Source organism: Gossypium arboreum, chromosome 12 (assembly GCF_025698485.1).
Source record: "Gossypium arboreum isolate Shixiya-1 chromosome 12, ASM2569848v2, whole genome shotgun sequence".
Taxonomy (NCBI): Eukaryota; Viridiplantae; Streptophyta; class Magnoliopsida; order Malvales; family Malvaceae; genus Gossypium; species Gossypium arboreum.
In genome coordinates, this window is record NC_069081.1 from 93,647,204 (window position 1) to 93,674,505 (window position 27,302).

The 27,302-nt window shown below is 29.8% G+C and overlaps 2 protein-coding genes across 2 annotated transcripts; both read left to right on the plus strand.

Moving 5' to 3' along the window:
- The first annotated feature begins 562 nt into the window (after positions 1–562).
- LOC108478212 (pto-interacting protein 1-like) lies at positions 563–4,167 on the plus strand. Its single transcript, XM_017780646.2, has 8 exons — positions 563–760; positions 1,812–1,927; positions 2,307–2,557; positions 2,649–2,775; positions 2,984–3,257; positions 3,413–3,545; positions 3,640–3,726; positions 3,848–4,167. Exons 2-8 carry the CDS (start codon positions 1,843–1,845, stop codon positions 3,980–3,982), a joined length of 1,092 nt encoding a protein of 363 aa, XP_017636135.1. The 5' UTR covers positions 563–760; positions 1,812–1,842; the 3' UTR covers positions 3,983–4,167.
- Positions 4,168–19,132: 14,965 nt separating this feature from the next.
- Positions 19,133–26,779, plus strand: LOC108479250 (squamosa promoter-binding-like protein 1). Its single transcript, XM_017781727.2, has 10 exons — positions 19,133–20,587; positions 20,723–20,904; positions 21,288–21,784; positions 23,609–23,683; positions 23,768–23,875; positions 23,963–24,080; positions 24,185–24,326; positions 24,505–24,655; positions 25,215–25,850; positions 25,993–26,779. The coding sequence occupies exons 1-10, from the start codon at positions 19,983–19,985 to the stop codon at positions 26,440–26,442; spliced, it is 2,964 nt and encodes a 987-aa protein (XP_017637216.1). The 5' UTR covers positions 19,133–19,982; the 3' UTR covers positions 26,443–26,779.
- Positions 26,780–27,302: the final 523 nt, after the last annotated feature.

A 27,302-nucleotide genomic window follows, 5' to 3' on the forward strand; every position in this document is an offset into this window, starting at 1 on the left:
AATTTTAAAGGATTAAATTATTTTTTTATTATGTTTAGGGAAACGCGTAATTTTACCTTTATTAATTTAAAATTTTATAAATTATAGAAAGTCTAAATAGAAAATTTTTTATTTTAAGAGGGGTCGGGGCTTGCCTGCCGCTTTGGCTCCACCACTAACCATATGAGTAAGGTCTTTTCATCAACTAAGTTCTTTCAATTTTGATGTTAAATATCGATTCAAATTTAATGTAGATTATAAATATCAAATTTTAAAAATGTACATACGAATTACATGAATAATTTAGATCTAAGTATTAAAAATAGACTGTGTCGTTAAATTTTACAAGAACTATTTTTCTTTACTAAGTTGGATCTAAGTTTGTCATGCAATAGGTTCAAAATCATCTTAAATTTTATTTGCATGTTTTAAATATAGTCCAAGTCAAATTCAAGTTAGTATTTAACGTTTAAATTAATAATTTCAGGACTCAATTAAATATTTTGGAGTTTAGAGACCAATTTGAATTTTGGATTATAGTTTGAGATATTTGGTGGAATTTACCCATAAAATATAACGTTCATTAAAAAAAAAATAATGTAATAATGCATTCTAACAACTCTGTCAATAAAGTCATTAAGACTCCTGTTTTCCTTTTATCCTACGCACCACTCGATTCTCTTAACGTGCGCACCTTTCGCCGGCGTCATCGTTTCGGATCTCCTGCTCAAGTAATACGACAGTCGGCGACCAAGTTTTAGGAGACATAACATTTTATACTGTATGATTTTTTTAACTCATTTTTTTTTTTTCTTTATCTGTTCTTTGATTCCGATAGTAGGTATTGATTAACATGCATGCGGATTAATGTAACTAGTTGAAGTTGAGGATTCGTGAAATCGTTAGATTTTGGAAAATTATGATCAAGTTTTGTTGAATTTTGAGTTTGACTGTGCCTTTTATGCGTTGAAATATTCTTGCCGAGAAGTTGTCCTTATGATTCATTTTGAGGAGCGGTTGAACTTTTATTGATAAGAAGATTTGACTTGGAGTATTGTGTTTGGTTGTACTCGAAAGAGTTTGTTGAACAGAGTTTGTGATCGTAGCTCTGTTTTAAACTTCTTGGAAATGAAGAACTGTGCTGGAAACTTTTAGGTGTAAAAAATGTGTGAGCTGTAGATTTACGCCATTTTAGAATTAGCAGTTATCGCGGCTTAAAAACTGGACCAAACTTTATTTCCAATATGTTTCCATGCGTATGCCACTTGTGAGCATGAATAATCTATGAGTTCTTCGGATTTTCATATGCCTGGCTGCATTTGGAGGATCCAATGAAGGGTTTAACTCTTGAATTTGTATTGTGAAATTGATGTCAAATTCATCCTGGAAGGTGGTCGTATGCCTCGACCAACAGATTGAATGGAAACGCTAATTATGAAAAAGAACTGAGAGTCTGCTCTGTTTAGGATTAAGGACAAATTAGATTGCAAAATGTGTTATATGTTTTAGAAGACTAGAGAAAGTCCTCACATAGACAAATGGTAAGAGTTGAGACAAGATGAAAAGATTTGCAATGCTTTAATATATGAACCACAAACCAACATATAGTGGAGAAACCGAATGCTTTTCGCACCTGACTTTTGTCATTGTTACGTTCATCTATCTAACCAAATCTATGTGCTCTGCCTATAGGCATTTTGCTGCATTGGTTTGTGACTTCTTTGCCTGCAGTGCTTGTAAAACTTGGTGGTGGTTAAGCTATTCTATTTCTTTGATTTAACATTTGCACTTACTCATATATGTTTCCTTGAATTTTTATGTTTGGATTTTAGAAATTAGCGACAATTCTCAAGGGATTGAACCATGAGTTGTTTTGGCTGTTGTGAAGAGGACAATATCCGCAAAACCACTGATAATGGAGGCCAACACATGGTTAAAATTTCAGCAGGTAATCGGTAATCCAATGGTTGAAATTCACATCAAAGTTAATAACGTTGCATCTTCATGAACTTCATTTGATATTTCTGCATTATCAATATAGTGAACTAGTTGAATGAAAGATGATAGGTGTGATGGCATAAAATCCTTTGGTTCCCATAATCAGTCAAAATTTAACCTGCATCTCTTTACTTGTTTTATTTATATGTTTTCAAATTTTTATTAGCAGGAAATTCATTTGCTATTCTTTTTTCCCACCAAATTTTTTTTACTACTTGTAGCTGTTACATGTTATTCCAACATTTTCTTTTGCATGCTAGGATTGCTATGGTTTCTGTTTGCTTTAGTGAATCCATTGGTGTAATATGGGTTGAATTTGATTAAATCAGGAAGCGATGGAGTTTACTATTCATCTGAAACTGCAGCAAAGAGTGCTCAAACTTTGAAGGTTCAGCCTATTGAAGTCCCTGATATTCCCGTAGATGAATTGAAAGAAGTCACAGATAATTTTGGTGCAAATTCTTTGATTGGAGAAGGCTCATATGGTAGAGTCTACTATGGAGTTCTTAAAAGTAGGCAGGCTGCAGCAATCAAAAAGTTAGATGCCAGCAAGCAACCTGATGATGAGTTTTTAGCCCAGGTTCGATTAATGGCTATTCATTGCATTCACCGCATCTTGATGATAGTAATTTTGAGTTTAAGATTTATATCAACTGATTCGCGATTTTCAGGTTTCCCTGGCATCTAGGTTGAAGCATGAAAACTTTGTTCAATTGCTTGGTTACTGTGTTGATGGGAGCTCCCGTATTCTTGCTTATGAATTTGCATCTAATGGATCGTTGCATGATATTCTCCACGGTATGTATGATAACACTTATTCATTGTTCCAGTTACACGAAGTTGAAAACTGTTGAGGAGTGTAATGATGCTCGAATCAGGATATCTTTGTGATGCTATTATAAAATTTAAGTTAAAGTTTCTTCCTCTATTGAGAACGGAATCTCCGGTTTGTAATATTTACATGTCTTACTGTTACTATCGCATTATTTTTATTCCTTCAATTCAGGGAGAAAAGGTGTTAAGGGATCTCAGCCAGGTCCTGTTTTGACATGGGCACAAAGAGTAAAAATTGCTGTAGGAGCTGCAAAAGGGCTTGAGTACTTACATGAGAAGGCTGATCCTCACATCATTCATCGTGACATTAAGTCCAGCAATGTGCTAATATTTGATGACAATGTTGCTAAGATTGCAGACTTTGATTTATCTAATCAGGCTCCTGATATGGCAGCTCGTCTTCATTCCACTCGTGTACTTGGAACCTTCGGTTATCATGCTCCTGAGTATGTAATTCGGAGTTCTTTTCACTCTTCATGATATTTTATAAAACAATAATGAATTGCTTGTTGGAACCTCAAATTTTGTAAAGTTTAATATCGTAAAGTCATCATTCTATATAGCCCTGAATATTGACTATTCTCGTTCGTTCGGTTGACAGATATGCAATGACTGGGCAATTAAATGTCAAGAGTGATGTATACAGCTTTGGTGTTGTTCTGCTGGAGCTTCTGACTGGGAGAAAACCTGTTGATCATACTTTACCCCGCGGTCAGCAAAGTCTCGTGACATGGGTATTTTTCTGCTACATAGTTTGTTATAATTCAGCCTGTATTCCATTCTTAAATTTTTCAGACATGCTGATTAATAAGTTTTGAATTATATTAGGCTACACCAAAACTTAGTGAAGACAAGGTAAGGCAATGCATTGATCAAAGACTAGGAGGCGATTATCCTCCCAAGGCCATTGCAAAGGTATTAATATGCTTGATCACTTGCACTAACGTCTGTTTTGCCAGCAATGTTCTAATTTGTGCCAGCGAGTTGAACAGAAAAATCTATGCCTAAAGCATTTCTTTCATTGTTTCGATTGCAGATGGCTGCTGTTGCTGCATTGTGTGTGCAATACGAAGCTGATTTTCGGCCAAATATGAGCATCGTTGTTAAAGCTCTTCAACCATTGTTAAATGCACGGCCTGGAGCAGCTGCTGAAACACCATCAAACACATAATGTGTGAGGCTGTTTCTTTCTTTTCCTTAATATATATATATATATATATTAATGTCTTCTTACTTATATCCTCATTTTATTATTATTTTTGTTTGGGGGTTGATTTTTAATTTTTATCATGGACAATTAAACACAAATCTTTTCATCCAATCTTGATGATATTACAGGTGGTTTATATGTCAGAATTATTTAAGAGCAATTTATAAATATTCTTATATATTTGATTATATCTAATTTCATCAATCAAACAGAAAATTAAATAAATAAATCCATTTTCGTTAAAAGAAAAAACATTTTAGTTTTATTTTGTTTGGTTATCTTATAAAAGAAATAGTATTTGTTTTTTGAATTGGTATACTGGTAGTGAATCTTTTAACTGCACCAATAGAGTTAAAAACCTATTACATGTTTTGTTTTTTATTTTTAATTTTTTTTTATTACACTCTAAAGGGTGTGTCTGAAATTCTACTAGCGGTTAAAAATAAATTTAAAATTTTGTTGCATGTCTCATTTTTATATTTAGTTTTTGTATATTTTTACACGATGTGTGTTTGGCATATAGAATATAAAATTCCACTGCACCATATAACTTTGCCTGATTCTAAGCCTACTTTATCATCATAAAACGGAAAAACAAAATTATTAAAGGAGTTAATTGCACCAAAGATCCCCTAAATTGGTTTTAAACTTTAAAATATTCTAAGTCTTGAAATATTCAAATATTATTAATTTAACTGTTAAAAATTTTATATGACATAATTTTAAATGAAAATTTTAAAGAAAAATAAGTATTATAAAAATAAATGTTATAAAAATATTGGTTTTGAGGTTTTGAAGTTTTTATAGAAATTATTATTCTCTTTCTTTTCGGTTTTATTTTATTGTTAGTTTCTAATCTTAAAAGTTATGATACAATAGTTTGTTTTGTCTTTTTAAAATTTCGTTTTAAATTATATCACATAATATTTTATGTGTTATTTAATAGTTTAATTAATTATTTTAATAAAAAGACTTGATTGATATAACATTGATAATTTAGGATGTAATTAGAATATTCTAAAATTTGGGAATCAATTTAAAATGATGATCATAATTTGGCGATGTTTGATGCAATACTCGATTGAGCATTTCTTTGTCCCAGAAAAGACTTAATGGGCCTCTTATGCAAAATCCAAACGAACTGCAAAACGCACAACAAGGCATCGCGCCGGACCGACAACACCTCATCCTCACCAATAAGTAGCTCGAAAATGGCCGCACCTTGGCTGACTACAACATCTAACAAAAATCAACCCTTCACCTCATCCTCTGGTAGAGGACGAGTCGAGGAAGAAGAAGGTCAAACTGAAGGTGGACAAGTATGCTGAATGTGGGGACAGGATTTTCATGACATAAAGATGAGAGTTAAACAAAATGGGAAGGCGTCGCGGAATGAGGTTGGCCAAATGGTAAGACAGTTATCCGTAAGTATCTTATATGTCGGAAGCACAAATATTTACATATCTCTGAAAAGTGATCATATACCACGGATGATCTGCCTTTTCATGCACCTGATAAAATGTTCTAATTCTATTAAATTCACTACTTCTTTAAACAATCTTAAACATATGGTTGTCTATAAAATAAAAAAATAAATTCTCAAACGTAACAATATCAAAAATATTGAAGGATCCATTGATTTTGAAAGGAAAACACCAACCATTACAGTATTTGGATTATTTTGGAATGAAATTAAATTAGCAAAAATCTTTAACCCTACCCATTTATAGGGGTAAGATTTAATGGATTTAACTGGAAACATTGTGAGCTTAGGACAAGTCTACATCAGCCACTCTCAATTATTAATGTCATACCGATTATACCCTTGGCTTTTTTTTCACGTGAATCAAACGTCCACTAAACTTCTCTCTCCTTATATTAGTTGCCAAATTCCATGTGATAGCCACCTTCCCATACCATATATCCGTTAAAGAATAAATTATCAATGTATAAAATAAGTTGATTAAATTTTAATTTGATTGGCATGAGTGCTATTGTTAATGCAAGAGGACGTAGGTTCAAGTGCGTTGAAGTGCATTATCCTCTTATTTATGAATGGTTGGGGAGAGGCTATGAATAATTTTAAATATTATGTCAAAAATAACATATATGATCAAAACTTATTTAAAAAATAACCATGTAATTTATCTATTTATATCATATTTTATATATATTATTAGTGTAATTAATTTTAAATTATAATGAATTATGTTTTGGATGAAATTAAATTCTAAGTTGTAATCAATTCACTATATTAATTTTTAATTCTACCACAACTACTTAAATTATTTCAACACTAATTTACATATAAATAATCAAGTTTTGATAGTGTAAAGATAAAATAATTTTTTAGGCTAAAGTTAAAAACCTTTTTACCCTCCTTTATGCATATTTTAGATAAAAAATGTTTAAATTGAATTAGTACTTCTTTAAGGAAAAAATCCTATTTAGTGGGGTGTTTTGCTCTTATTATAATTTTAATATATTTATAATTTATAAAAGTGTAATTATTTGATATACGGTTAGTACTGTATTTTTTTATTAAACTCTATAATACATTTTTATAAGAAAAACCTTAAAAAATTTATTTTTTTCCAAGCCGTTTTTGCTTCTTACCTTTTGTTTTGCTTAGTGGCGGTGTCAACCTCCGAGCTGGCTATCGCCCGCCTTTTTCCTCTCAACCTTTTTTTCTTTCTTCTTCTCATTCACTATACACGTCTTCTCTCTTTTCAATTTGCAGATCTATTTTGTAGGTATTTTTATTATCTTCACAAGTTGTGATGGACAGATGACGGTGAGTGGTTCTTTGTCAAATTCTTAATCTGTTTTTGGTCTGAGAGTGTTTCAGAATAATAAATGATTTCACGTGTCGATTTGGACCTATATTGTCTTAAGTTTTATATTTTTTTTTCCATTGTTTATAAGTCTTCCGTTTTAGAAGTTTTTGTCTCCTCTTATAGCACGTTTTTAAGTCTTCCTTATGCATGTAATTTTAATTTTACAAGTGATTTTAGGGATGATTTTATTGTTGTTCTATCTAGTTTGGTGAATGCTCAATTCTTTTGTTGATTTTTGCTCGCCGCTTTGGAACATCCGGAGCTGATTTCATTATTGTACTTTTAATCACTCCAGATATGTCGTGCTTGAGTTGTGACAAAGTCAATTGTCAATGTGTCGTAATGTTTTATTGATATTGAGGCTAAAGCCTTTATTGTGTTAATAGAGTTTGTCCTTCACCATCTACGACGAGTGTTTACTATTTTTTTTTCTCTCCGAATTGTATGATTCCATTTATTGAATGAATTAATGAATTTACCTTTTTAAAAAAACTTTATAATACATTTTTCAAATCCTTAACTCGCCTGTGAAGTCTAAAAAACTTCACTCACAGTATATCAAATAACTTTCTTTTATAAAATTAGGGTAAATTGCACCCAATATCACTAAACTATTAATAAGTTTACATTTTGGTTACTCAACTTCAAAAGGTTACAAAATGGTCATTGAACTATTCGAAAAATTTTATTTAAGTTATTGAACTGTTAAAATCGTTGTGGTGGGCCTTATTTGTTCACACCACTTGGACCGTTCGAAATTTCTCCTTCTCTTTATCCTTCTATTCCATAATTCAATTTTCTTCATGAAATGACTTTAAACTTCACGAATCTGAGAATCAATATCCAAATAGTTTTTTTCTTCGATCTCCCTTCAAATTGATTTGGATCTAAGCTATGTTCTTCTATTTATCGATGAGTATTGATCTACTATACCAATAGTCAAATTATCACTTAAAACTCATAACCAAACTTCAAAAAAAAAAAACTAACAATCTAAAGACTTAATTAAAAACTCTCAAATAATTTAATAACTTAAATGAAAACTTTCTAATAATTTAATGACCAAAATATAAATTTACTTAACATTGCCCATAAAATTAAGTATTAAAAGAGTTAATTGCAGCTGAAGAACTCAAAAGATACACAGGCACAGAGAGATCAGACCAGCCATTGTGGCCGGCGACAAACAATATTCGGATTGAATTATAAGAAAAAAATGATTGAAATTATACATGAGCATGATCTAAGACAACATGAATATACATAGATTTGTCTGTTTGATCATATGATTGTCTTGAATACGGTTTGTCAAGTTGGAGGGTATCATTACATAAAATCATACCACTTTCTGTTTCTTTCAGAATCAACAGTTTTCAGTTTTGTATGCCAGTTTTAGGCGGTGCTAATACAACCAAAAAACTATGCTTCTTTTTTTTTTTTTAATTCATTATGTAATAATTATAAGATATTTTAGATACAAAACAAAGTTTCATTGTTTCTTGCCCTTTTTTAAGTAATAATTTTATTCCTTTTGTTTGGAGATCTTTCGTTGCGAGGTAGAAGATGAGCGTTTAATTAGTATATAATAGAATAACCTATTTATTTTATGATAATAATAATTTATATATTTTGTAAATTTTATTTTTCTATTTTTATTTTTAAATTAAGGGTGGTTTAATAAACTAAAATTTTTAAGTGCTAAATTTTATAAATGTTAAATTTATATTAGAAATTACTTGGTAAATTAGTGAATATAAGTATTGAATATAAGAGAAATTATTTTATGGACTTTCCCACCACATCATTTACGACCCTTTCCAATTATTTAATGACATTTTAATAATTTTTTCCATGTCATTAATACATAATTTTGATAATTTTTTTACGAACGCTAAACCTGAAACCCTGAACCTCAAACTTCAAACTCTGAACCAAAATTATTTTTTTTACCTTGAACCTCAAAAATTACCAAAATTATGCATCAATTATATGGAAAAATTTGTTGAAATATCATTAAATAATTGGAAAGAGACCATAAATGATGTGGTGAGGAGTGTCCATAAAATAATTTTTTCTCAATAATTACGTTGTTCAATAAAAGTAAATATTAATTTTAAATGATTATTCATTTTAAAATTTTAAACTTACTAATATAATATTTTATATTTATTTTAGATAGTTTTGAATAAAAGATACATATGGTAATTTGATTAAAAAGATAATTTATTTTTATTTTAATAAACTAAAATTAACTTAATATTTTCTACATTAAGTGATCAATAGCTAACTATTTACTTATCTTATTCAACATTTTTTAAAATTTTATATTAAATAAAAAATTAAAATAATTATCAAACGCATTTAAAATATTAAATGTTGAAAATTTTTATTTTCAATGGGTTATCAAACACACCATAAATTTGGTGATTAACATTTCAAAAGAGTCAAATTTTTTTAACCAAAATGTTGACTAAAACATTAATTTCTTTAATGATGTTGGTGTGATAAACTCACATAGCAATCTATGTATATTTCATGCTAGCATGAAACTATGTCTTATATGACATGATAACAAATAATTTAAAATATATAAAATATTCAAAAGATATTCAAAATAATTAATAAAAAATCAAAAATAAATAAAAACCTATCATGAAGTACACGTAAAATGTTATGTGGGCTACCATTTAAAAATTTAATGTGTCATTTAGTATTTCCGTTAAAAGAAAAAATAATTTGACTCTTTTTAAATGATGATGGTCAAATTCATCTCTTTTTAAAAAGATTGAGAGCCAAATTTAGCTAAAAAAAATAATGATTTAATTGGCAACAAAATCTAAACATTAAGGACTAAATTTGTTGTTATGTCAATTATTTTCTTTAAAATGAATTAATTATTATAAATATTCAAATTCATTAATTAATACTATTAATTAATCAAAATAAGTTCGGAGAAAACTTCATGCATTAAGGACTCAAACTTGAGTTCTTAAAATTCTTAGAGCCTCGACCTTGTTGTTAGGATTAACAATGGGTCAGATTATATATGCATTTTATGTTTAAAAATCTGAATTTATTTATACATATTATTCGATGATTACTATACAAATCTAAATTCAAAATAAATATATTTATCCATCAAATAATGGAATTCGCAAAAAAAAAACCTCAAAAGTTTCACATTTTTCGGATATCCAAATCTACAAAAATTTGAATTTGAGTTCTCTAAATTTTTTTTTATATAATCCGTCCTTTTATAACAATCACCCTCTACAACACCATTTCGTTATAATAGAAAAGTTTGTCTTAAAACCAATTTTTATATTTTATTTTAATCTTTATACCATATTTCTATTTATAAAAATTTTAAATTTTCAAGATTAATTTAAATATTGAATTCTATTATAGATGTCTCAAATTTAATTATAGATATAGAATAGTTACATCTCTGTAACATCCAAATTTATGACAAATAAATGGGATTGTTATAGAAACTATTGACTGTATATAAAATCCAAACCCACATTCATTATCTGAAGATTCAAATAATAGATATCTAAAATATTTATCCACATTCGCTTCAAATCCATAATACATAATAATTTTAAAATCCAAATCCAAATATTATCGAAATTCATAATATCCAAATTCACAAATTAAATAAAACAAATTAGATATTTATAGAGATTTGTATTGTTTTTAAAATCGAATTAGACAATTAAAAGATTAAACCAACTTTTTTAACTTTTAATAATTTATTCAATTGCATCAGTTAAATAGTGAAATTAAAAATTAATACGATTATGAATACCCCATCCAAATTAAGATCCTTACTCACTATTTTAAGACTTCATTAGGGAAATGATCAAATAGTTGAGGGTTAAGATTCGGTGATGGTGTCATCATGTGGGGGGGGAGGGGGGTTTGATTGAACTGTTTTTCGACATAACAACTTGGACAGGCTGGAGAAGAATTGGCAAAAGATTTGTTTCGATTCGTGGGCTCCTGTACCCCCATAACCATCTTAATCTTCAATTTTCTTTTTCTTTTTTAGGCACATGTTGTAAGGATTTTCGTATTTGGTCTGATGAGTAAGAGATATTTATTCGTAAAATTGATCTAGTGTGAACGGTAATTTTTTTTTTTGAAAAATTTCCTTCTAACAATGTGTGCATGATGCGAATATACTTTTATCATGTGTGTAAATATTAACCCTCTAATTTTGTTTCATTTTCTAAAAAAATGTATAACGTCCAATAAAAACGTGTTGGTTTTTTTTTTTTTTTAACTGAGGCAATTTGTTAAATCCCACAAAAAATTAAGGACTAATCTGGAAAATGAGATATAGTTTAGAGACTAATTTACTAATAAAACCTATAAAAATAATCATAATCCAACTCAATGTGAAATTATGCATCAACATTTGGTGCCTTTATTAGGGGGTATTCACCCCGCCCATGTCATAGAATTAAATCGTGAAAATTGTTTGCAAGTGATGTGTGTGAAAATAATTTACTTCTACTAATAAAGTATAAGCTATATTTAAAAAAAAAAAAACTGGATGTCAACTTAAACAGATCATTAAACAAATTTAGATGAAAGCCTTCGATTGTTTATATTGTTTTAGGGTTAATTATATTCAAAATCATTAAAGTAATAATAAGTTTATATTTTGATCACTTGACTTAAAAATTTACAAAATGTTTATTGAATTATTTAAACATTTTCATTTAAATCACTAAGTTATTTAAAAGTTTTTCTTAAACTCCAGCTAGCAAGTAATTAATGTGCTTTCCAAGTAAACATAAACCTTTAAAATTCTGAACTTTATAAATAATTTAGAAAATTTATGATTTTTTAGAATATTAAAAACAATTTACTACAATCTTCTTTATTGCTTCGTAAATAGCTTAATATGTGATTTGGTATTTGAATTTGACATTTTTTAAAATGGTACATATTTTTTTGTCTAATGTGGTATTTGTATTTGATAAAAGTTATACATTTTGGTACCTAAATGTAACAATGTTAACTTTTAGTGTTTAATTTAACTTTTAGAGTTGATTTGATGAAAGTTAATTACGATATTATTAGGTTTGAATTTATCATAATTTTGTTAATAGAATAAATTTAGTGGTAATTGTGAATTTGCTTAAATTTACATTTAATCTTTCAAATACATTTCAAGGGTGTGATTTAATTTGAATTTTAGGGATGATTTGATAAAATTTAATTGTTAATATTATTAGTTGTTTATGAATTTTCATCAAATCAACTCTAAAACATGATTTAAGCACTAAAAATTAACACTATTGCCTACCAAAATCTTTAACTTTTTTTAAATATAAGTACCACATTGGATCAAAAAAATAACACAAGTACTAAATTAGAAAAAAAAAATGTCAAACTCGGATACCAAACTATGTATTAGGCCAACATATATGCATCAAAACTTTGAACTTATTTTCTGTTGTCATAATGGTAAATTTAGCCCTCAACATTTTTTTTTATCAATTTGGCATTTTTTTTAGCTAAATTTAATCGTTAACTTTTTAAAAAATAGTCAAATAACTTTTATTCAATAAAAATGCTGACTAAAATATCAATTCTTTTAACAATATTGGCTTCGCAGTTTATGTGGTAGTCAACGTGTATTTTATCTTGACATTTACACTATTTGTCTTATATGACATATTAATAAATAATTTTAAAAAATAAAATATTTATCATGAACTATATACGTATATTATTATGTAAACTGTCATGTTTAAAATTTTAATATTTTAATAGTATTTCTTTTAAAAAAGCAATTCAATTCTTTTAAAAGTTATTGATAAAATTTATTTTTAATATTAAAGGTTAAGTTTAACTTAAAAAATAAATATCAAATTCACAAAATATAAATAATAAATTATTTTCAAAAACAAAACAAAACAAAATTAAATTAAATTATTTAAACAGTCCTGGCCCACTTACGCGGCAGATGTGTGAGAGATCTCAGATCCCGACAAAATTGGTCGCCGGTCCGAAGACTCAGGCGGCCCACACTTTATTATTTGATCACCGGCGTACTCTTTTAGTTTTGACCTTTATGACATGTCAGCAAATACCGTTCTCGTTTTTCGGATAAAGTCAAAGTCAATGCAATTTCGCTTCCTGATTGGTCCTACAGTTTTATTCTGACTTACAATTATTGAATGCAGATGCCCTGAATCAAAACCCCTTTTTTTCTTAACCGACTTCTCTTTACTTATGGGGAGAAGATGGCCACCTAATAATTATTTCATTAAATAAAACATTTACTTTTGTTTTAAATTTTTGAAACACAAAATAACTTTTTTTTATTTTTTGTTTAACACTCAGTCATTGAATCTTAACTCAATTGATATAGATATTGTTATCAATAAAATAAGACGTATATTTAAGTGCAAAACGCATTATCCTCATATTTATGAATTAGAAAACAACTATGAGTAATTTTAAATATTATGTAAAAAAATAAACAGATATAAAAAAACACTCCTTATATCACTTTATGTAACTTTATGTTGAAACCAATTTATTTTAGCATTATTTGTTCAACCATTTTGAAAGAAAATAACATTTTAATAATTGTATGATGTTAATTTTTAGCTCCCAAAATTTTTAAAAGTTCTCACTCACCATTTCAAAATTTTTGAAAGTTTTAATTTTACTCCTCCAAAATTTTGTATATTTTCATTAAACCTTTAAAAGAATTCTTATTAAATCCCTCGAATATTTTAAAAAATTTAGTTAAATCCTCCTAAACTTAATACTAAGATATGCTATTGATTGTTTTGATAGACTGTTCGGAGTTAAAAGCTACCTTGTTCTAGCTAGTTCTTATTGTTATTTGATTTCTGAACGGTAAGTCTTGCTTAAATGGTAATATATAAAATGAATTTTAGAGATGATATTGTTAGGAGGAATAATCATGAATATTAAAATAATTAATCTTCACAAACAATAAAATGATGTCAAAGTCTACTAGGAGTCCTTATACTACTGTGTAAAGTTCATTTTAGTCCCTCTACTAAAAATTGCTCCACATTAGTCATTGCACTTTAAAAATGTTATCAAATCATGACATTGTTATGATTTGTTATCAAATTACTAATAATTTGGAGAAAATACATTATATCCAGTTGATTTACTTGCGACCAAACACATAAAAAACTCATTCATCACCCAAAAAATCTATGTATTTTTGATTTATTGTGTGGCTAAAACAAATCTATTTTTTATGAGTTGGGTTAGATCAAGAGTATAATGTATTTTACTCAAATTACCAATAACTTAATAACAAATTGTAATAGTGTCGTGATTTACATAAGACTTTAATATAAAAAAATAATTTGAAGCAATTTTAGTACAAAACTAAACGAACTTTATATAGTAATATAGAAACTCCTAATACTGTAAAATAAAATGGATAGTGCATTAGTCAAAGGAAATTTAACATAATACACACTTAAACTTTCTTCTTCTTTTTTTAATTTGTAACCTAAAAGATTAAAAATACATTGATTCGAAATCGATATGGATCTATTGAATTAAAATTATTGTTATTCTTATTTTTATAATTTTTTATGATTTATTTAATCGAATCAAATAAACTAGTCAAACCGATTAAATTAATTGAATCAACTGTTTGACCAATTTGATCATCAATTCAATTTTGAAAATCTTTCTACATGTATTGATGGGAGAAGGATTAAGGGTTGTGATTTCTTCATCATGGCGTGTGGGATAAAATCTTACTCTAAAGTCTGTCGCAGAGAAATGTTTCTATATTTTCTCAAGTTCTTAGTACAGGCCAAGATGCCCGAAGAATCCGGAAAACTTTAATGAGGTGGGGAGAAGTCATTGATAATAATAATAAACTTTTCACAAATTTTCATTTACAATAAATCATTTTCAAAAATTTTAATCAAATATGTTATTTTCAATATTTTATTTTCCTATGAAATGAAAATGACCTGTACTTTTAAAGGAAAATCATCCCATATACAACATTGTAAACCTGGCAAAATGGTTTAGAGTGTAATGTATGTCCTATATAGTATAGTAAAAATAATATATATATATATAGAGCTACTAAAATTCTATCACATGTGTATGTATGTAGAAACCTCATATTCAAAACATAATTATGCAATTAAAATTAACATATAATAAATAAAAACATATGGTTTGAAGAAAATGATAACAACAACATATATGCAATACATACGAGCAAAAACTTTTGTGTAATAATATTAAAATGTAAAAAAGAAATTTAAAATGAAGCATTGGTTGTACTGATAAAGTTGAAGTTTTGTACATGTTGATGGCATGGGTTAAAATCTCATCATTTTATTGTTTTTATTTAAAATGTAAAAAGATAAAAGTATCATTGTAAGAATATGACTTATTTCAAACATATAAGGATAGTTTAATAATTTTTTCTATATGAATTAGTGTATGGTTAACTCATGACACCAACTCAATTAAAAGTTTAAATTATATAAATATATATATAAACATTTGGGACACGTCATGTATTTAAGCCAAACACATCACTAGCTTAATGGTAAACTTCTGTGGATTTCAAGTTCATTGACATAAGGTCTAAGATTCAATCTATGTATTTGTAAACCATTTCCCCATTAACAACATACTAACCCTTTAAAAAAATTAACGAGCAAACACATATTAACCCTTTAAAAAATTTTCTAAGCCCTGAGCAATTTTGAAAAAAAACTTAAATGACATAGGGAAGCTCCAATAATAAAATTATAAGGGAAAATATATGGAACACAATTAGTGGAGTTTTTAGACTCCATCAAGAGAGTCGAGAGTTGATAAATATCTTATAAAAACATAGTAAAATATTAAAAATAAATATTTAAAGAAAAGGACACGTGAAAAATTATTAATGTTATTTGTGTAATAAAAAATGTACACTACTAATGTATTGAATACTAATCTAAATCATAATAGTATTTTTTTAAGAATCGAATAATTTATTGGAAAACCTTTTTATTTTAAACTAAAAGTTAAAAATATACTTTACACTATAATTTTAAATTAAAGCAATACTGTAATCTTAAAGAAACAATAATTTATAAATTTAGAAACACAATCATTTTATTAAGAAAATATTTTGAAGTCTTGAAATTCTCTCAAAATTTCCAAATAATTTAAAGAAATTCGAAGAAAGTCATACTAAATTTAAAATAAATTATGCTTGATCTTTTTCAACCAAGAATGGAGATTTAAATTCATTTTGAAAAGCAAACCTCCTAGACACTTGAAGTAAATCACATACTTCCAATATCAAGTCTAAAAGACTATTGAAATGAAATTCAACTTATTTGAAAATTCAACGGATTTATCTATAAATTTTAAGCAAATTTATAAATAAGATGTATTTGATTTGTTCTAGTTTTTCAATAATTACCCAACTTGAAATTTTATAGTCTCTTAATAAATGATAAAATTAAAATTAATATATATGTATATATATATATACAACTAATTTTCTTATTCATGCGATGCAATGATTGTATTTATTAATAAAAATATATTTTAAATTAAAAAATTACCACTTAATTTTAAACATAAATTTTATGTGTAAAGTTCTAGGTGATATTGAAAATTAACACTAAATTAAAGGTAAACTTATTGCTATATTTTAACTCTATATTAAAGTTTGTCACTTACTGATTTAAATATTCTAATCAATTTGAATTTAAAACAATTTAATAAATTTTTATTTTATCTTAATATTTAACATCAATAAGTAAATAATATATTATCGAAATTAATAAAATGGTTATTTTATAAAAAATTAATATATTATTTTCAAGTATTTGTTTTATTAATTTAAAACTCCAAGCTAATTTATTAATTTTGATACTTTAGAAATTAACTTATAATTAACTATTGAAATAAAATATTTAAAGTAGGTTTATTATTAAAATTGGTTTTCAAATAATCAAAATTAATATTGATTGATAGAATTTAATTAAAAAAAGAAAAGTTGGTGCCAAAATTTAATAAAATTTAAAGTTTAGTGGCAAAATTTAATAATATAAAATTGAGTGTCAATTTTAATTATATTAAAAAACAACAAATATCAATAAAAATAAAGTATAGTGGCAAATTTTAGTATTTATTCATAATATGATGGTGAATTTGCAATTTAACTTTTTTAAATTGTAAAAAACTTAACTATATTTTAATTATAAATAGTATAATAATTTAAAATGATTTTAGTAAAACATATATATTTAATATAATTACTCATCATTAAATTTAACTTATTTTAAATAAGTAATTGAAATTAATAAATTTTACATATGGTATTCATTAACATTATTAACCTTATTTATTAAATATAATAATTAATAATTATTGTCGATTGAGTCTAACTCATTTGGCATGAGCATTGTTGCTAGTGCAGGAGGATGTAGGTTCAAGTGTATTGAAGCGTATTATTCTCCTATTTAAGAGTTTGAGAGAGGTTATAAATAGTTCTACACATAATTAGATTGTTTAGAAAATCAAGAAAAAGCAAAAACAAAATACATAATTCTAAGCCCCTATATTTTTCAAATTTTGAAGCTTTAGTCTTGACACAGATGATAAACAATAATAAATTAACTTGATTTTTAGTGATTAATATGTGGAAATAACAAGTTGGCATGCCATTATAGATATAATAATATGTCTGTCTCATTAGATTTTGGAAATAACAAAATTTAATGAATTTAACAGTTATTATTTGATGAGTCAGTTGAGTCTTAGCTCAATTAGTATGGGCATTGTTGCCAATGCAAGAGGACATGAGTTCGGGTGTGTTGAAGCACATTATCCTCCTATTTATTGTTGGGAGGGGCTATGGGTAGTTATAGGAATTGTGTTAAAAAGAAGAAAAAGATATGATCAGAATTATAAAGATATTGTTAAAAAAAACACTTATCATTTGATGAGGAAAAGAATTTTAAAATTTGAAAAGTATAGAAACTAAAAATAACTAAATAAAAGTATATGGATTAAATCCACAACTTGACCTTATAAAAAATGATAAAATCATAGAATCATAAATTCATACCAAATAAAATCACACATTAACTTCGTAAAAAATTACAATTTAATTTTAACCTCTTAAAAAGAATTTCTAGTTTCATCATTAACGGCTTGCTATTAACTTTCCATGACAAAAGACTCTAACGCTTTATGTCATACTTGATTGCCACGAATAAGTTATGGAAGTTACAAACTAGAGTTTTTTCTTGTACCTATGAAAAAAAAAAACCCCAAAACTAACTCGATTAATAACAGTGAAAGTTACCAATAAATACAGCATATAATAATAAAATATAATAAAAAATATAAATTTAAACTTTAAAAAAATTATCATAAATTTTAAACATAAATCATAAAACGAATATATAAAAATTGTACTCACAATGTTTGTCCCTATCTTATCTTGATTAGAATCTAGAGTAACAGCCCTTGGAGTGTATTGTATTATATAAGATATTGACCTTTTTAGGTCTTTGTCTCCTATAAAATTTAGACCGGGCCAAAAAGTTCACTTTTACATTTTATTACCGTAAAGTTAAAGATTATTTATTGGATTCCTTATTTTGTCTATATAGCTAATGGAGGGTGAGACACGCTGTGTGCAACTGACCCCACCATTTAGGTTTGGTTAAAATATGTTATTTCTCGTAAATTTTAAAATTTTGTATTTTTAATTTTCAGAATTTAAATTTTTCATTTTCAAATTTAATTTTAATTATTAAAATTGTTAAATTTATTAACTTGATATTTTGAAATAAAATAAATACTCACTTAATAATAATATAATTAAAAGATAATATTATAATAAATTTAAATTTAACAAAATAATTTTAATTTTATTAACAATTTAACTTAAATTTTAAAATCTAAAATGTATAGAGATTAAAATTTAAAATTATGAAGAGTATAGAGAATGATGACATATTTTAGCCTTTTGATTTTAGTAAAGTTTATACTCTTGAAAATTTTAAAATTTAATTTTATACTTTTATATTTAAAAATTAATTTTTTATTTTTCAGATTTCAAAATTTAGATCCAGTTATTAAAACTATTACTTTTTTTGTTAATTTATTAATATAATATTTTAAAATAAAAACTTACTTAATAACAATATTATTAAATAAATAAAAATTAAAAATAAAAATACATGAAAAAGTTCTCAATTTAGTACAGGCATATTTTAAAGGTTTTTGTTATAATAATGATGCACTGTTTCCATCCCTTCCACTCTTCCCCTTCCTCTTCGGCTCTCTCTCTCTCTCTCTCTCTCACACACACACACATTTCATCGAACAATTGGAATTCGAATAACTGAATAAGTAAAAATGAAAAGAACATTTTCTTTGTAAAATTCAGTGAATTTTTATAAATTAATGGTTTCCATTTCCCTTTTTTTATTTTGGTGTTATATGCCACACCAAACCATTACCCAAACGCTTTCCCAAAAGAACTAACAAGCAAAGCAAACAAATAAACACGTTGCCTTCATCATCATCAGAGAAAAAACCTTTGCCCAACTTGTCTAAAACTTGCGTTCACTTTCCGTTTTAGCACTTTCCCTACTCTTCCCCGCAGCTTATCATCTCAGCAAGTTACCTTTTTTTGAAGTCTGTTAATCCTTTATCTCTGATTCTTTCTGCTTGTTTAGTTTTAACTTTTTGAAGTTTTTTTATTGAGTAGTTTCTTGTAAGATTGGAAATAGGGAAAAAAAAAAGTGGGTCAGTGTTTTAGATTTGGGTAATTGATAATTGGGTTTCCCCCCTTTCTCGTAAGTTAATTTGGCATGTGGGTTGCGCTTAATTGGAATCATGGATGTGTCGGTGTACTGTTTTTGGACTTTTGGGGAAGAACTGAAGCTGATTAGTTGTAATTTGATAGTATAATTTGTTTATTTTTTGGGGGGTTTTGGAGCTTTGATCTGTAGCTAGAATAGGGTTAAAGTTGTGGTTTATTTTTGTTAAAATTATAAGTTCATTTAGGTTCAACTTTACTGGGTTTCGGATCTTCTGGTTATTTGGGTTTGGAAAAAATGGAGGTTAGAGTTGGAAACGAAGCTCGTCCATTTTATGGTATGATGAATCCGGTGGGTTTGCCGACAGTTGGGAAAAGGACATTGGAGTGGGATTTGAATGATTGGAAATGGGATGGTGACCTTTTCATAGCTAGCTCTATAAATCCAGTGTCTGCTGATAGCATGGGAAGGCAATTTTTTCCAATCGGGTCTGGGATTCCAGGGAATTCGTCTAATAGTTCATCTTCATGCTCTGAAGAAGTGAATCCGGAAACTGAGAAAGGGAAAAGGGAATTAGAAAAGAAAAGGAGGGTTATTGTGGTTGAGGATGACGGTCCGAATCAAGAAGCAGGTTCCCTCAGTTTAAAGCTCGGTTCCCAAGGTGGCCATGGTTATCCAGTTAGTCAAAGGGAGATGAGAAATTGGGAAGGAACTAATGGGAAGAAAACTAAGGTGAGTGGAGGTTCTGGGAATCGTACAGTTTGTCAGGTTGAGGACTGTGGGGCTGATCTGAGCCATGCCAAGGATTATCATAGAAGGCATAAGGTTTGTGAGATGCATTCCAAAGCTAGTAAGGCACTGGTTGGAAATGTCATGCAGCGATTTTGTCAGCAGTGCAGTAGGTAAGCATCTAAAAATATGCAACCTTTGCGGAAATGGAAGAGAGTGGCTAATTTAATTTTTTTTAGATATTCTGATAGAAAAGAAAGTCTTGATGTGTTATTGTAGTTCAAGCTGACATATCGTTTGATTTTTAGGTTTCATGTCCTTCAAGAGTTCGATGAAGGTAAGAGAAGCTGTCGCAGACGTTTGGCTGGCCATAATAAAAGGAGGAGGAAAACAAATCCTGATGCCATTGTCAATAGCAATTCGTTGAATGACGAGCAGACTAGTGGTTATCTATTGTTAAGTCTTTTGAGGATACTTTCTAACATGCATTGTAAGTAACTCGATTGCTTTCTGCTACAACAAATACTAGTTGGGTTTTGTGGCTGTTTATTTTAAGGGTACGTTTTTTCTGTGAACAATGGGGTTCCACAGCTATTTATTTTTCATACTTCACAATCATTTTCCCTTATTTTTATGGGGACTAAGGTGAATTAATTTATGCTTGAACTAACAATGTGGAAAGAAATTTCAGTGATGTTTATCATTTACTTTCTATGAAGTCTGGATTCTAGATGAATTTAGAAGTTAGAGATAAAGTAGCTGGCATGTTTCTTTTATAGCAGCATGGTCCTAGCTGTCTGTTTTTGCTTGGAATATTTTTTTTGTTTCTTTTGCACTACACTGGTGAATGATTCTGTTGTTCTTAAATTACAGCTAACAGATCTGACCAGACCACAGATCAGGATTTGCTTACTCATCTTCTAAGGAGCCTTGCAAGCCGTACTGGTGAACAAGGGGGGAGAAACATGTCTGGGCTTTTGCCAGAAGCTCGTGATTTAGAAGCTGTTTCAGCTTTATTTTCGAATGGCCAAGGCCCTCCTCGGCCTTTCAAGCACCACATAACTGGACCTGCATCAGAGATTCCACATACAGGAAGACAATCTTGTGATACTAAAGGTGCTGAAGTGCCAAGCAATACAGCTGGAGCAGTCAAGATAAATAATTTTGATTTGAATGACATATACATTGACTCAGATGATGAGACAGATGGCATAGAGAGGTCACCCGCACCTGTGAATGCAGGGACTGGCTCCCTTGATTGCCCTTCATGGGTCCAGCAAGATTCTCATCAATCAAGTCCACCCCAGACCAGTCGGAATTCAGATTCTGCCTCTGCCCAATCACCTTCTAGTTCCAGTGGTGATGTTCAGGTAGCTTTATATTGCATAATATGCATGATTGAATGCCATTTGTTGATGAAAAGTCCATGAATATTTCTATGAGGTAAAGAACATTTGTTAGGTGGCTTGACCTTGTGCAGGAGGTGCAGATTGTGCCTCTAGCTTGTGTCAGTACTTAAGCAGTCCCTCTTATCTAAAAATCAATCTATGATAAACTCCTCATTAAGTTGTAGAATGAGCCATGTTATGACCTATTGAGGAATCATGCATGGAAAACTTTAGCATGGTTATGCTAACCTTGCCTAGTTCCTTGAAAGAGTTCTTGAATCTAGTCAGTGTCTGATAAATATAACATTGGCAGGTAGGGGTGAGTGTTCGATTGAGTCGAGTTGAATCGAGTGAAAGAAATTCGAGTTAATCATGTTGATTAATCCTATTTTATCAACCAAACTCAATTTGAAATTTTTTCGAATCGAGTGATATTAAGTTTGAGTCGAGTTGAATCTAATATATTAGTTCGAGTTACATGGAAATTAAATAAAAGGAAAAAAAAATAATTATAAAAGTTTTTTTTCCCTATTTTTTCATTTCTTGAACTTACTTATCTTCACTATTTGGAATTAATGAAACATTAGAAAAACATTCACAGAATAGTCCATCTCTATCAACTTAAAACTTGAAATAATCATCTCTTGCTAGAATAATAAATTTTCCTAAATAAGCTACTTAGACAATTCATTTTTTTTCTATAATATTTCAAATTAATCTCATGATATAAAAAAATAAAATACTAACTGAATAACTTTAAACAGATTTCTATTAAAACTATTTAAGCAAATCTTTACTAAAAAAACATAATTAACTCATTTTTAATTTTCATCTAATTAAAAAGGATAATCAAAATATATCCGTTGAAGAAGCTGTTAAGATCAACTAATTAACAAACAAGTTTTGCTTTTGGTAATGTTTGGTGGAAATTCATAGCAGTAATTGTGTTGCCATGTGCACCATGAAAAAAACAACCCAAATTAAAGATGAAAAGAAAAATGTAAAGCAGCCATTATTACTCGAACAAAAGATTGTTAGGTACAAAGGTCTAACATGTATGGTGTCTAAGCCTTTGTTAAACACCAAATGACAACCATAGTAGATAGAAAAGAGTGAAGCAACCCCATAAAAGATAAACCAAGGAAAAAAGAAGTAAAAAGGAAAGTTGAAAGATACTTGAAATTGATTGGACTGCCAGTGAATGCAGCCACAGAGAATGGAATGGAAGAGATCGGAGCAAGAAAAATTTAGGGTTTCAAAGTTGGGGGGTGCTTTTCTCTTAAGCGGGGAAGACATGAGCTTGAATCAACACAAAAAATAAACCTTAAATTGGGGGTGGGTTTCTCTTAATTGGGAAAGAGGATCAAGCTGCTTGATGAAAAGCTAAAGATAAAAGTGTGGAAGACAGTTAAAAATAAGTTTGTAACTTTAACCTTGAACTATGTCATTTTGCTTAATCGGTTTTTCGGATATTCGAGTTGTAAAAATTCAACTCGACTCGAACTCGAAAAATTGATTTATTAATTTGAGTTGACTCAAAAAACCGAACAACTCAATTCAAACAACTTGAAAATTGAATTTTTTTTTTTCCAATTTTTTCGAGTTGAATTGAGTTTTGCTCACCCCTATTGGCAGAGAGTTTATCTCGTGTCATGACTAGCAATTACAATCAAATATTTTGATAATCCATCTATCAACTAATATATATTTTGACAATCCATTACTGTCTAGTAATATCTGTAGTGTCATTAATTATGTAATTAAAACTTTTGTCTCTGATGATTTCTTTGACTTTGACCATTGCAGAGCCGTACAGATAGGATTGTGTTTAAGTTATTTGGTAAGGAACCAAATGATTTTCCTCTGGTCTTGCGAGCACAGGTACTTTAAAGTATTTGAATGTAACTGTACTTTGGGGTTCGCTTTTTCAGAAAGTATGCTTATGTAAAATGTTTGAACTTCCAGATTCTTGACTGGCTATCACATAGTCCCACTGACATCGAGAGCTATATTAGGCCTGGCTGCATTGTTCTGACAATTTACCTTCGTCAAGCTGAGGCTGCATGGGATGAAGTAAGCTTGGTTTGCTTGAAACTATGGGTTTTTATCTTCTTTGCTTTTAAATGCTGTTAATTTTAATCCTCTGAATTCTTTTGTCAGCTTCGCTATGATCTGAGTTTCAGTTTGAGTCGGCTTCTGCATTGTTCGGATGACACTTTCTGGAGGACTGGATGGATATGTATAAGGGTGCTAGATCAAATAGCATTCATTTATAATGGTCAGTTCAGTTTTTATTTAATTCATAAGACCAAAGAATGGACAAGCAAAATCACTTTTGCATGCAGGATTGAATATTCTAACCACTTTGTTTTTATGCTGCAGGTCAGGTTGTCTTAGATACATCTTTACCTCTCAGAAGCAATCATTATAGTAAAATTATGAGTGTCAAACCAATTGCAATATCTGCAACTGAGAGAGCTCAATTTTCAGTCAAAGGTATCAACCTGTCTCAGCCAGCCACGAGGTATTCTTTACGCTTTTATTGCAGTCGATAATTCTTGTGTCATCTTGACCCTCAAGCTCCGTGGCTTTAATTGATCAGTAGCAGTGTGTATAAAATAAGATTTAGTTTACTTTATATTTTGTTTTGGCCTTCCATGGTTGCTCAAGAGACTCCTACATTCTTGGATTTCCTTTTACAGGTTGCTCTGTGCAGTAGAAGGGAAGTATCTGGCACAGGAAGCTACTCATGAGTTGATGGATGACAGCGATGATTTGAAGGAGCAAGATGAGCTTGAGTGTATTAACTTTTCTTGCTCCATCCCTAACGTGATTGGAAGAGGATTCATTGAGGTGGCTTTTTCTTCTTATAATTGATTCCATTGCCCCCCTCTTTCCTTGCTGTTATCTTTGATATGTGAATTTTAGGAATGTTTTCTCCAATGCGATGAGAGGTTACAAGATAGATTGTAGATAAGGTCTACTGTTGTGATTCTTTACATGAAACTCCATCTTATTTTGGGGTTTTGGTTGTTTGGGGGTGGGGGGGGGGGGGGTTGAGGGAGGGAAGAGAAATAGAGAATGGTATTAGGATGTTTTGTATTTGATATGAATGGTGTCATTGTGAAGATGCTTGGCTGCTTCCAGAACTTGTATAAATTTCTGGTTGGTTTTGGTATATTAGTATATGGCTAAAATGTAGAGAAAGATGTAGTTTCTGGTTTTCCGTTTGCTTTGTGCTCGTTAGACATTATCATCTTCTCATGAAGCAGAAAATTAATAAAATCTACTGTATATCCGTCTTTGTTTCTTTTTCCCCTTGCATGTAGGTGATATAAGATGCATATTATGTAATTTACTCTTGACTAATCCTTTAGTTAGCTGAAGTTGACATCTACTACATCTTCTGCAGATTGAAGACCATTGTCTTAATAGCAGTTTCTTCCCTTTCATAGTTGCTGAGGATGATGTTTGTTCAGAGATTCGAATGCTCGAGTCTGTGCTGGAGACCACTGACACTGATGCAGATATTGGCAGATGTGGAAAAATGGAAGCCAAAAATCAAGCCATGGATTTCATTCATGAAGTTGGTTGGCTTCTTCATAGAAGTCAATTGAAATCTAGATTGGGCCACTTGGATCCTAACCCGGAACTGTTTCCTCTAAGGCGTTTCAAGTGGCTTATGGAGTTCTCTATGGACCATGAATGGTGTGCTGTAGTGAAGAAACTCTTAAATATTCTTCTTGATGGAATAGTCAGTCCAGGGGAACATCCTTCCCTTAACCTTGCTTTGACAGAGATGGGTCTTCTTCACAGAGCTGTCAGGAAAAATTGTAGACCTCTAGTGGAGCTCCTTTTAAGATTTGTCCCTGAGAAGACTTCAGATAGATTAGGATTTGAAAACGAGACAGTAGCTGATGGTGTTCATAAAAGCTCCTTGTTTAGACCTGATGTCATAGGCCCTGCTGGTTTGACCCCTCTTCACATTGCAGCGGGTAAAGATGGTTCCGAGGATTTGCTGGATGCATTGACTGATGATCCTGGAAAGGTAATCTGATTTGTTTTTAAGCATATGCCTGGAACAGAGCTACAGAATTGTTGTTGCAATTATCATATTTTGAAATGCATCCTTTTGTACCTTGTTCAATCTAGATTGTGTCTGTCTAATGTATTTCCAAATTTATTTTTAGGTTGGCATTGATGCTTGGAAAAATGCTCGAGACAGCACTGGTTCTACACCTGAAGATTATGCTCGCTTGCGTGGCCACTACTCTTACATCCACCTGGTACAGAAGAAAATTAATAAGAGACCACCTTCTGGGCATGTGGTCGTTGATATTCCAAGTGCCATCTCTGACTGTAGCACAAACCAGAAGCCAAACAACGAGTCAACCTCCAGCTTTGAGATTGGACAGCTTGAATTGAGATCCATAAAGCGAAATTGCAAGCTTTGTGATCAAAAGCTGGCATATGGATATGGAACAGCCAACAGGTCATTGGTGTACAGGCCTGCAATGCTTTCAATGGTAGCAGTTGCCGCAGTATGTGTCTGTGTTGCCCTACTATTTAAGAGCTGTCCCGAAGTTCTATACATCTTCCGTCCCTTCAGGTGGGAATTGTTGGACTACGGAACAAGCTGAAGTCCAAGTCGCCCTAAGTTGGTAACCTTCAATAGGTGGTGTTTGTATTTGTAATATGTTTGTGATAGACTGCAAAGCCGGGATCTGGTGTATAACATCAGTGTTTGGACCGAGTCTCAGACACGGTAGTATTGTCGGCATATATATTATTTGTTGTTCAATCATCAATGTAACGTTTATCCAGGGTATAACATCATAACACATGCATAGTTCTCCCTCTGGGGTCTGAGGTTCATGTCTTCAACGTTTGATAATGGGAGATGTAGCATTGTAACCATTAACAATAAAAATCTGTGTTGTTGCAGCTGAGATGAATATCTGTTTTCTTGTTTTATAATCTTCCCGATTATTTATCGTACTAGATAGGATTTTGATACTCATGGATTACTGTTTGGTTGGCAATAGGAAGATTAATGAGGTTGATTTTGAAGTTGTTTCTTGTGAATGGTTTGGTAATTGTGGACAAAACACACAAAGAAGAAGCCAAAGGCCAGAGTTCCCAAAAAAAGACCAGCAATTCTGGTCCAAGATTCCAAGTCAATTCTTGGCAGACAAATGCAGCAGAGCTAATTCTGGCAATTTTTGACTAATGATTCACCAGTTACCACAGTGATCATTCACGTGAAGACAAAGCCTCCCTCTTCTGTGAGCATTTTTTTTTTCCACTCATGTTTGTTTTTTAAAAAGGTTCACATTTACGATGCAATAAAATGCCCCTGATGATTGGTTAAACCTGTCCCAGTTGCATAAATTTCTGCATCCTTTTTATGTCAATGAGATAAAAGTATTATGGATGCCTTGTGTTAAGATTAAGTTTGTATTTTGATCTTATTTTAAAAATGGGTAAATTAGTCTCTGTA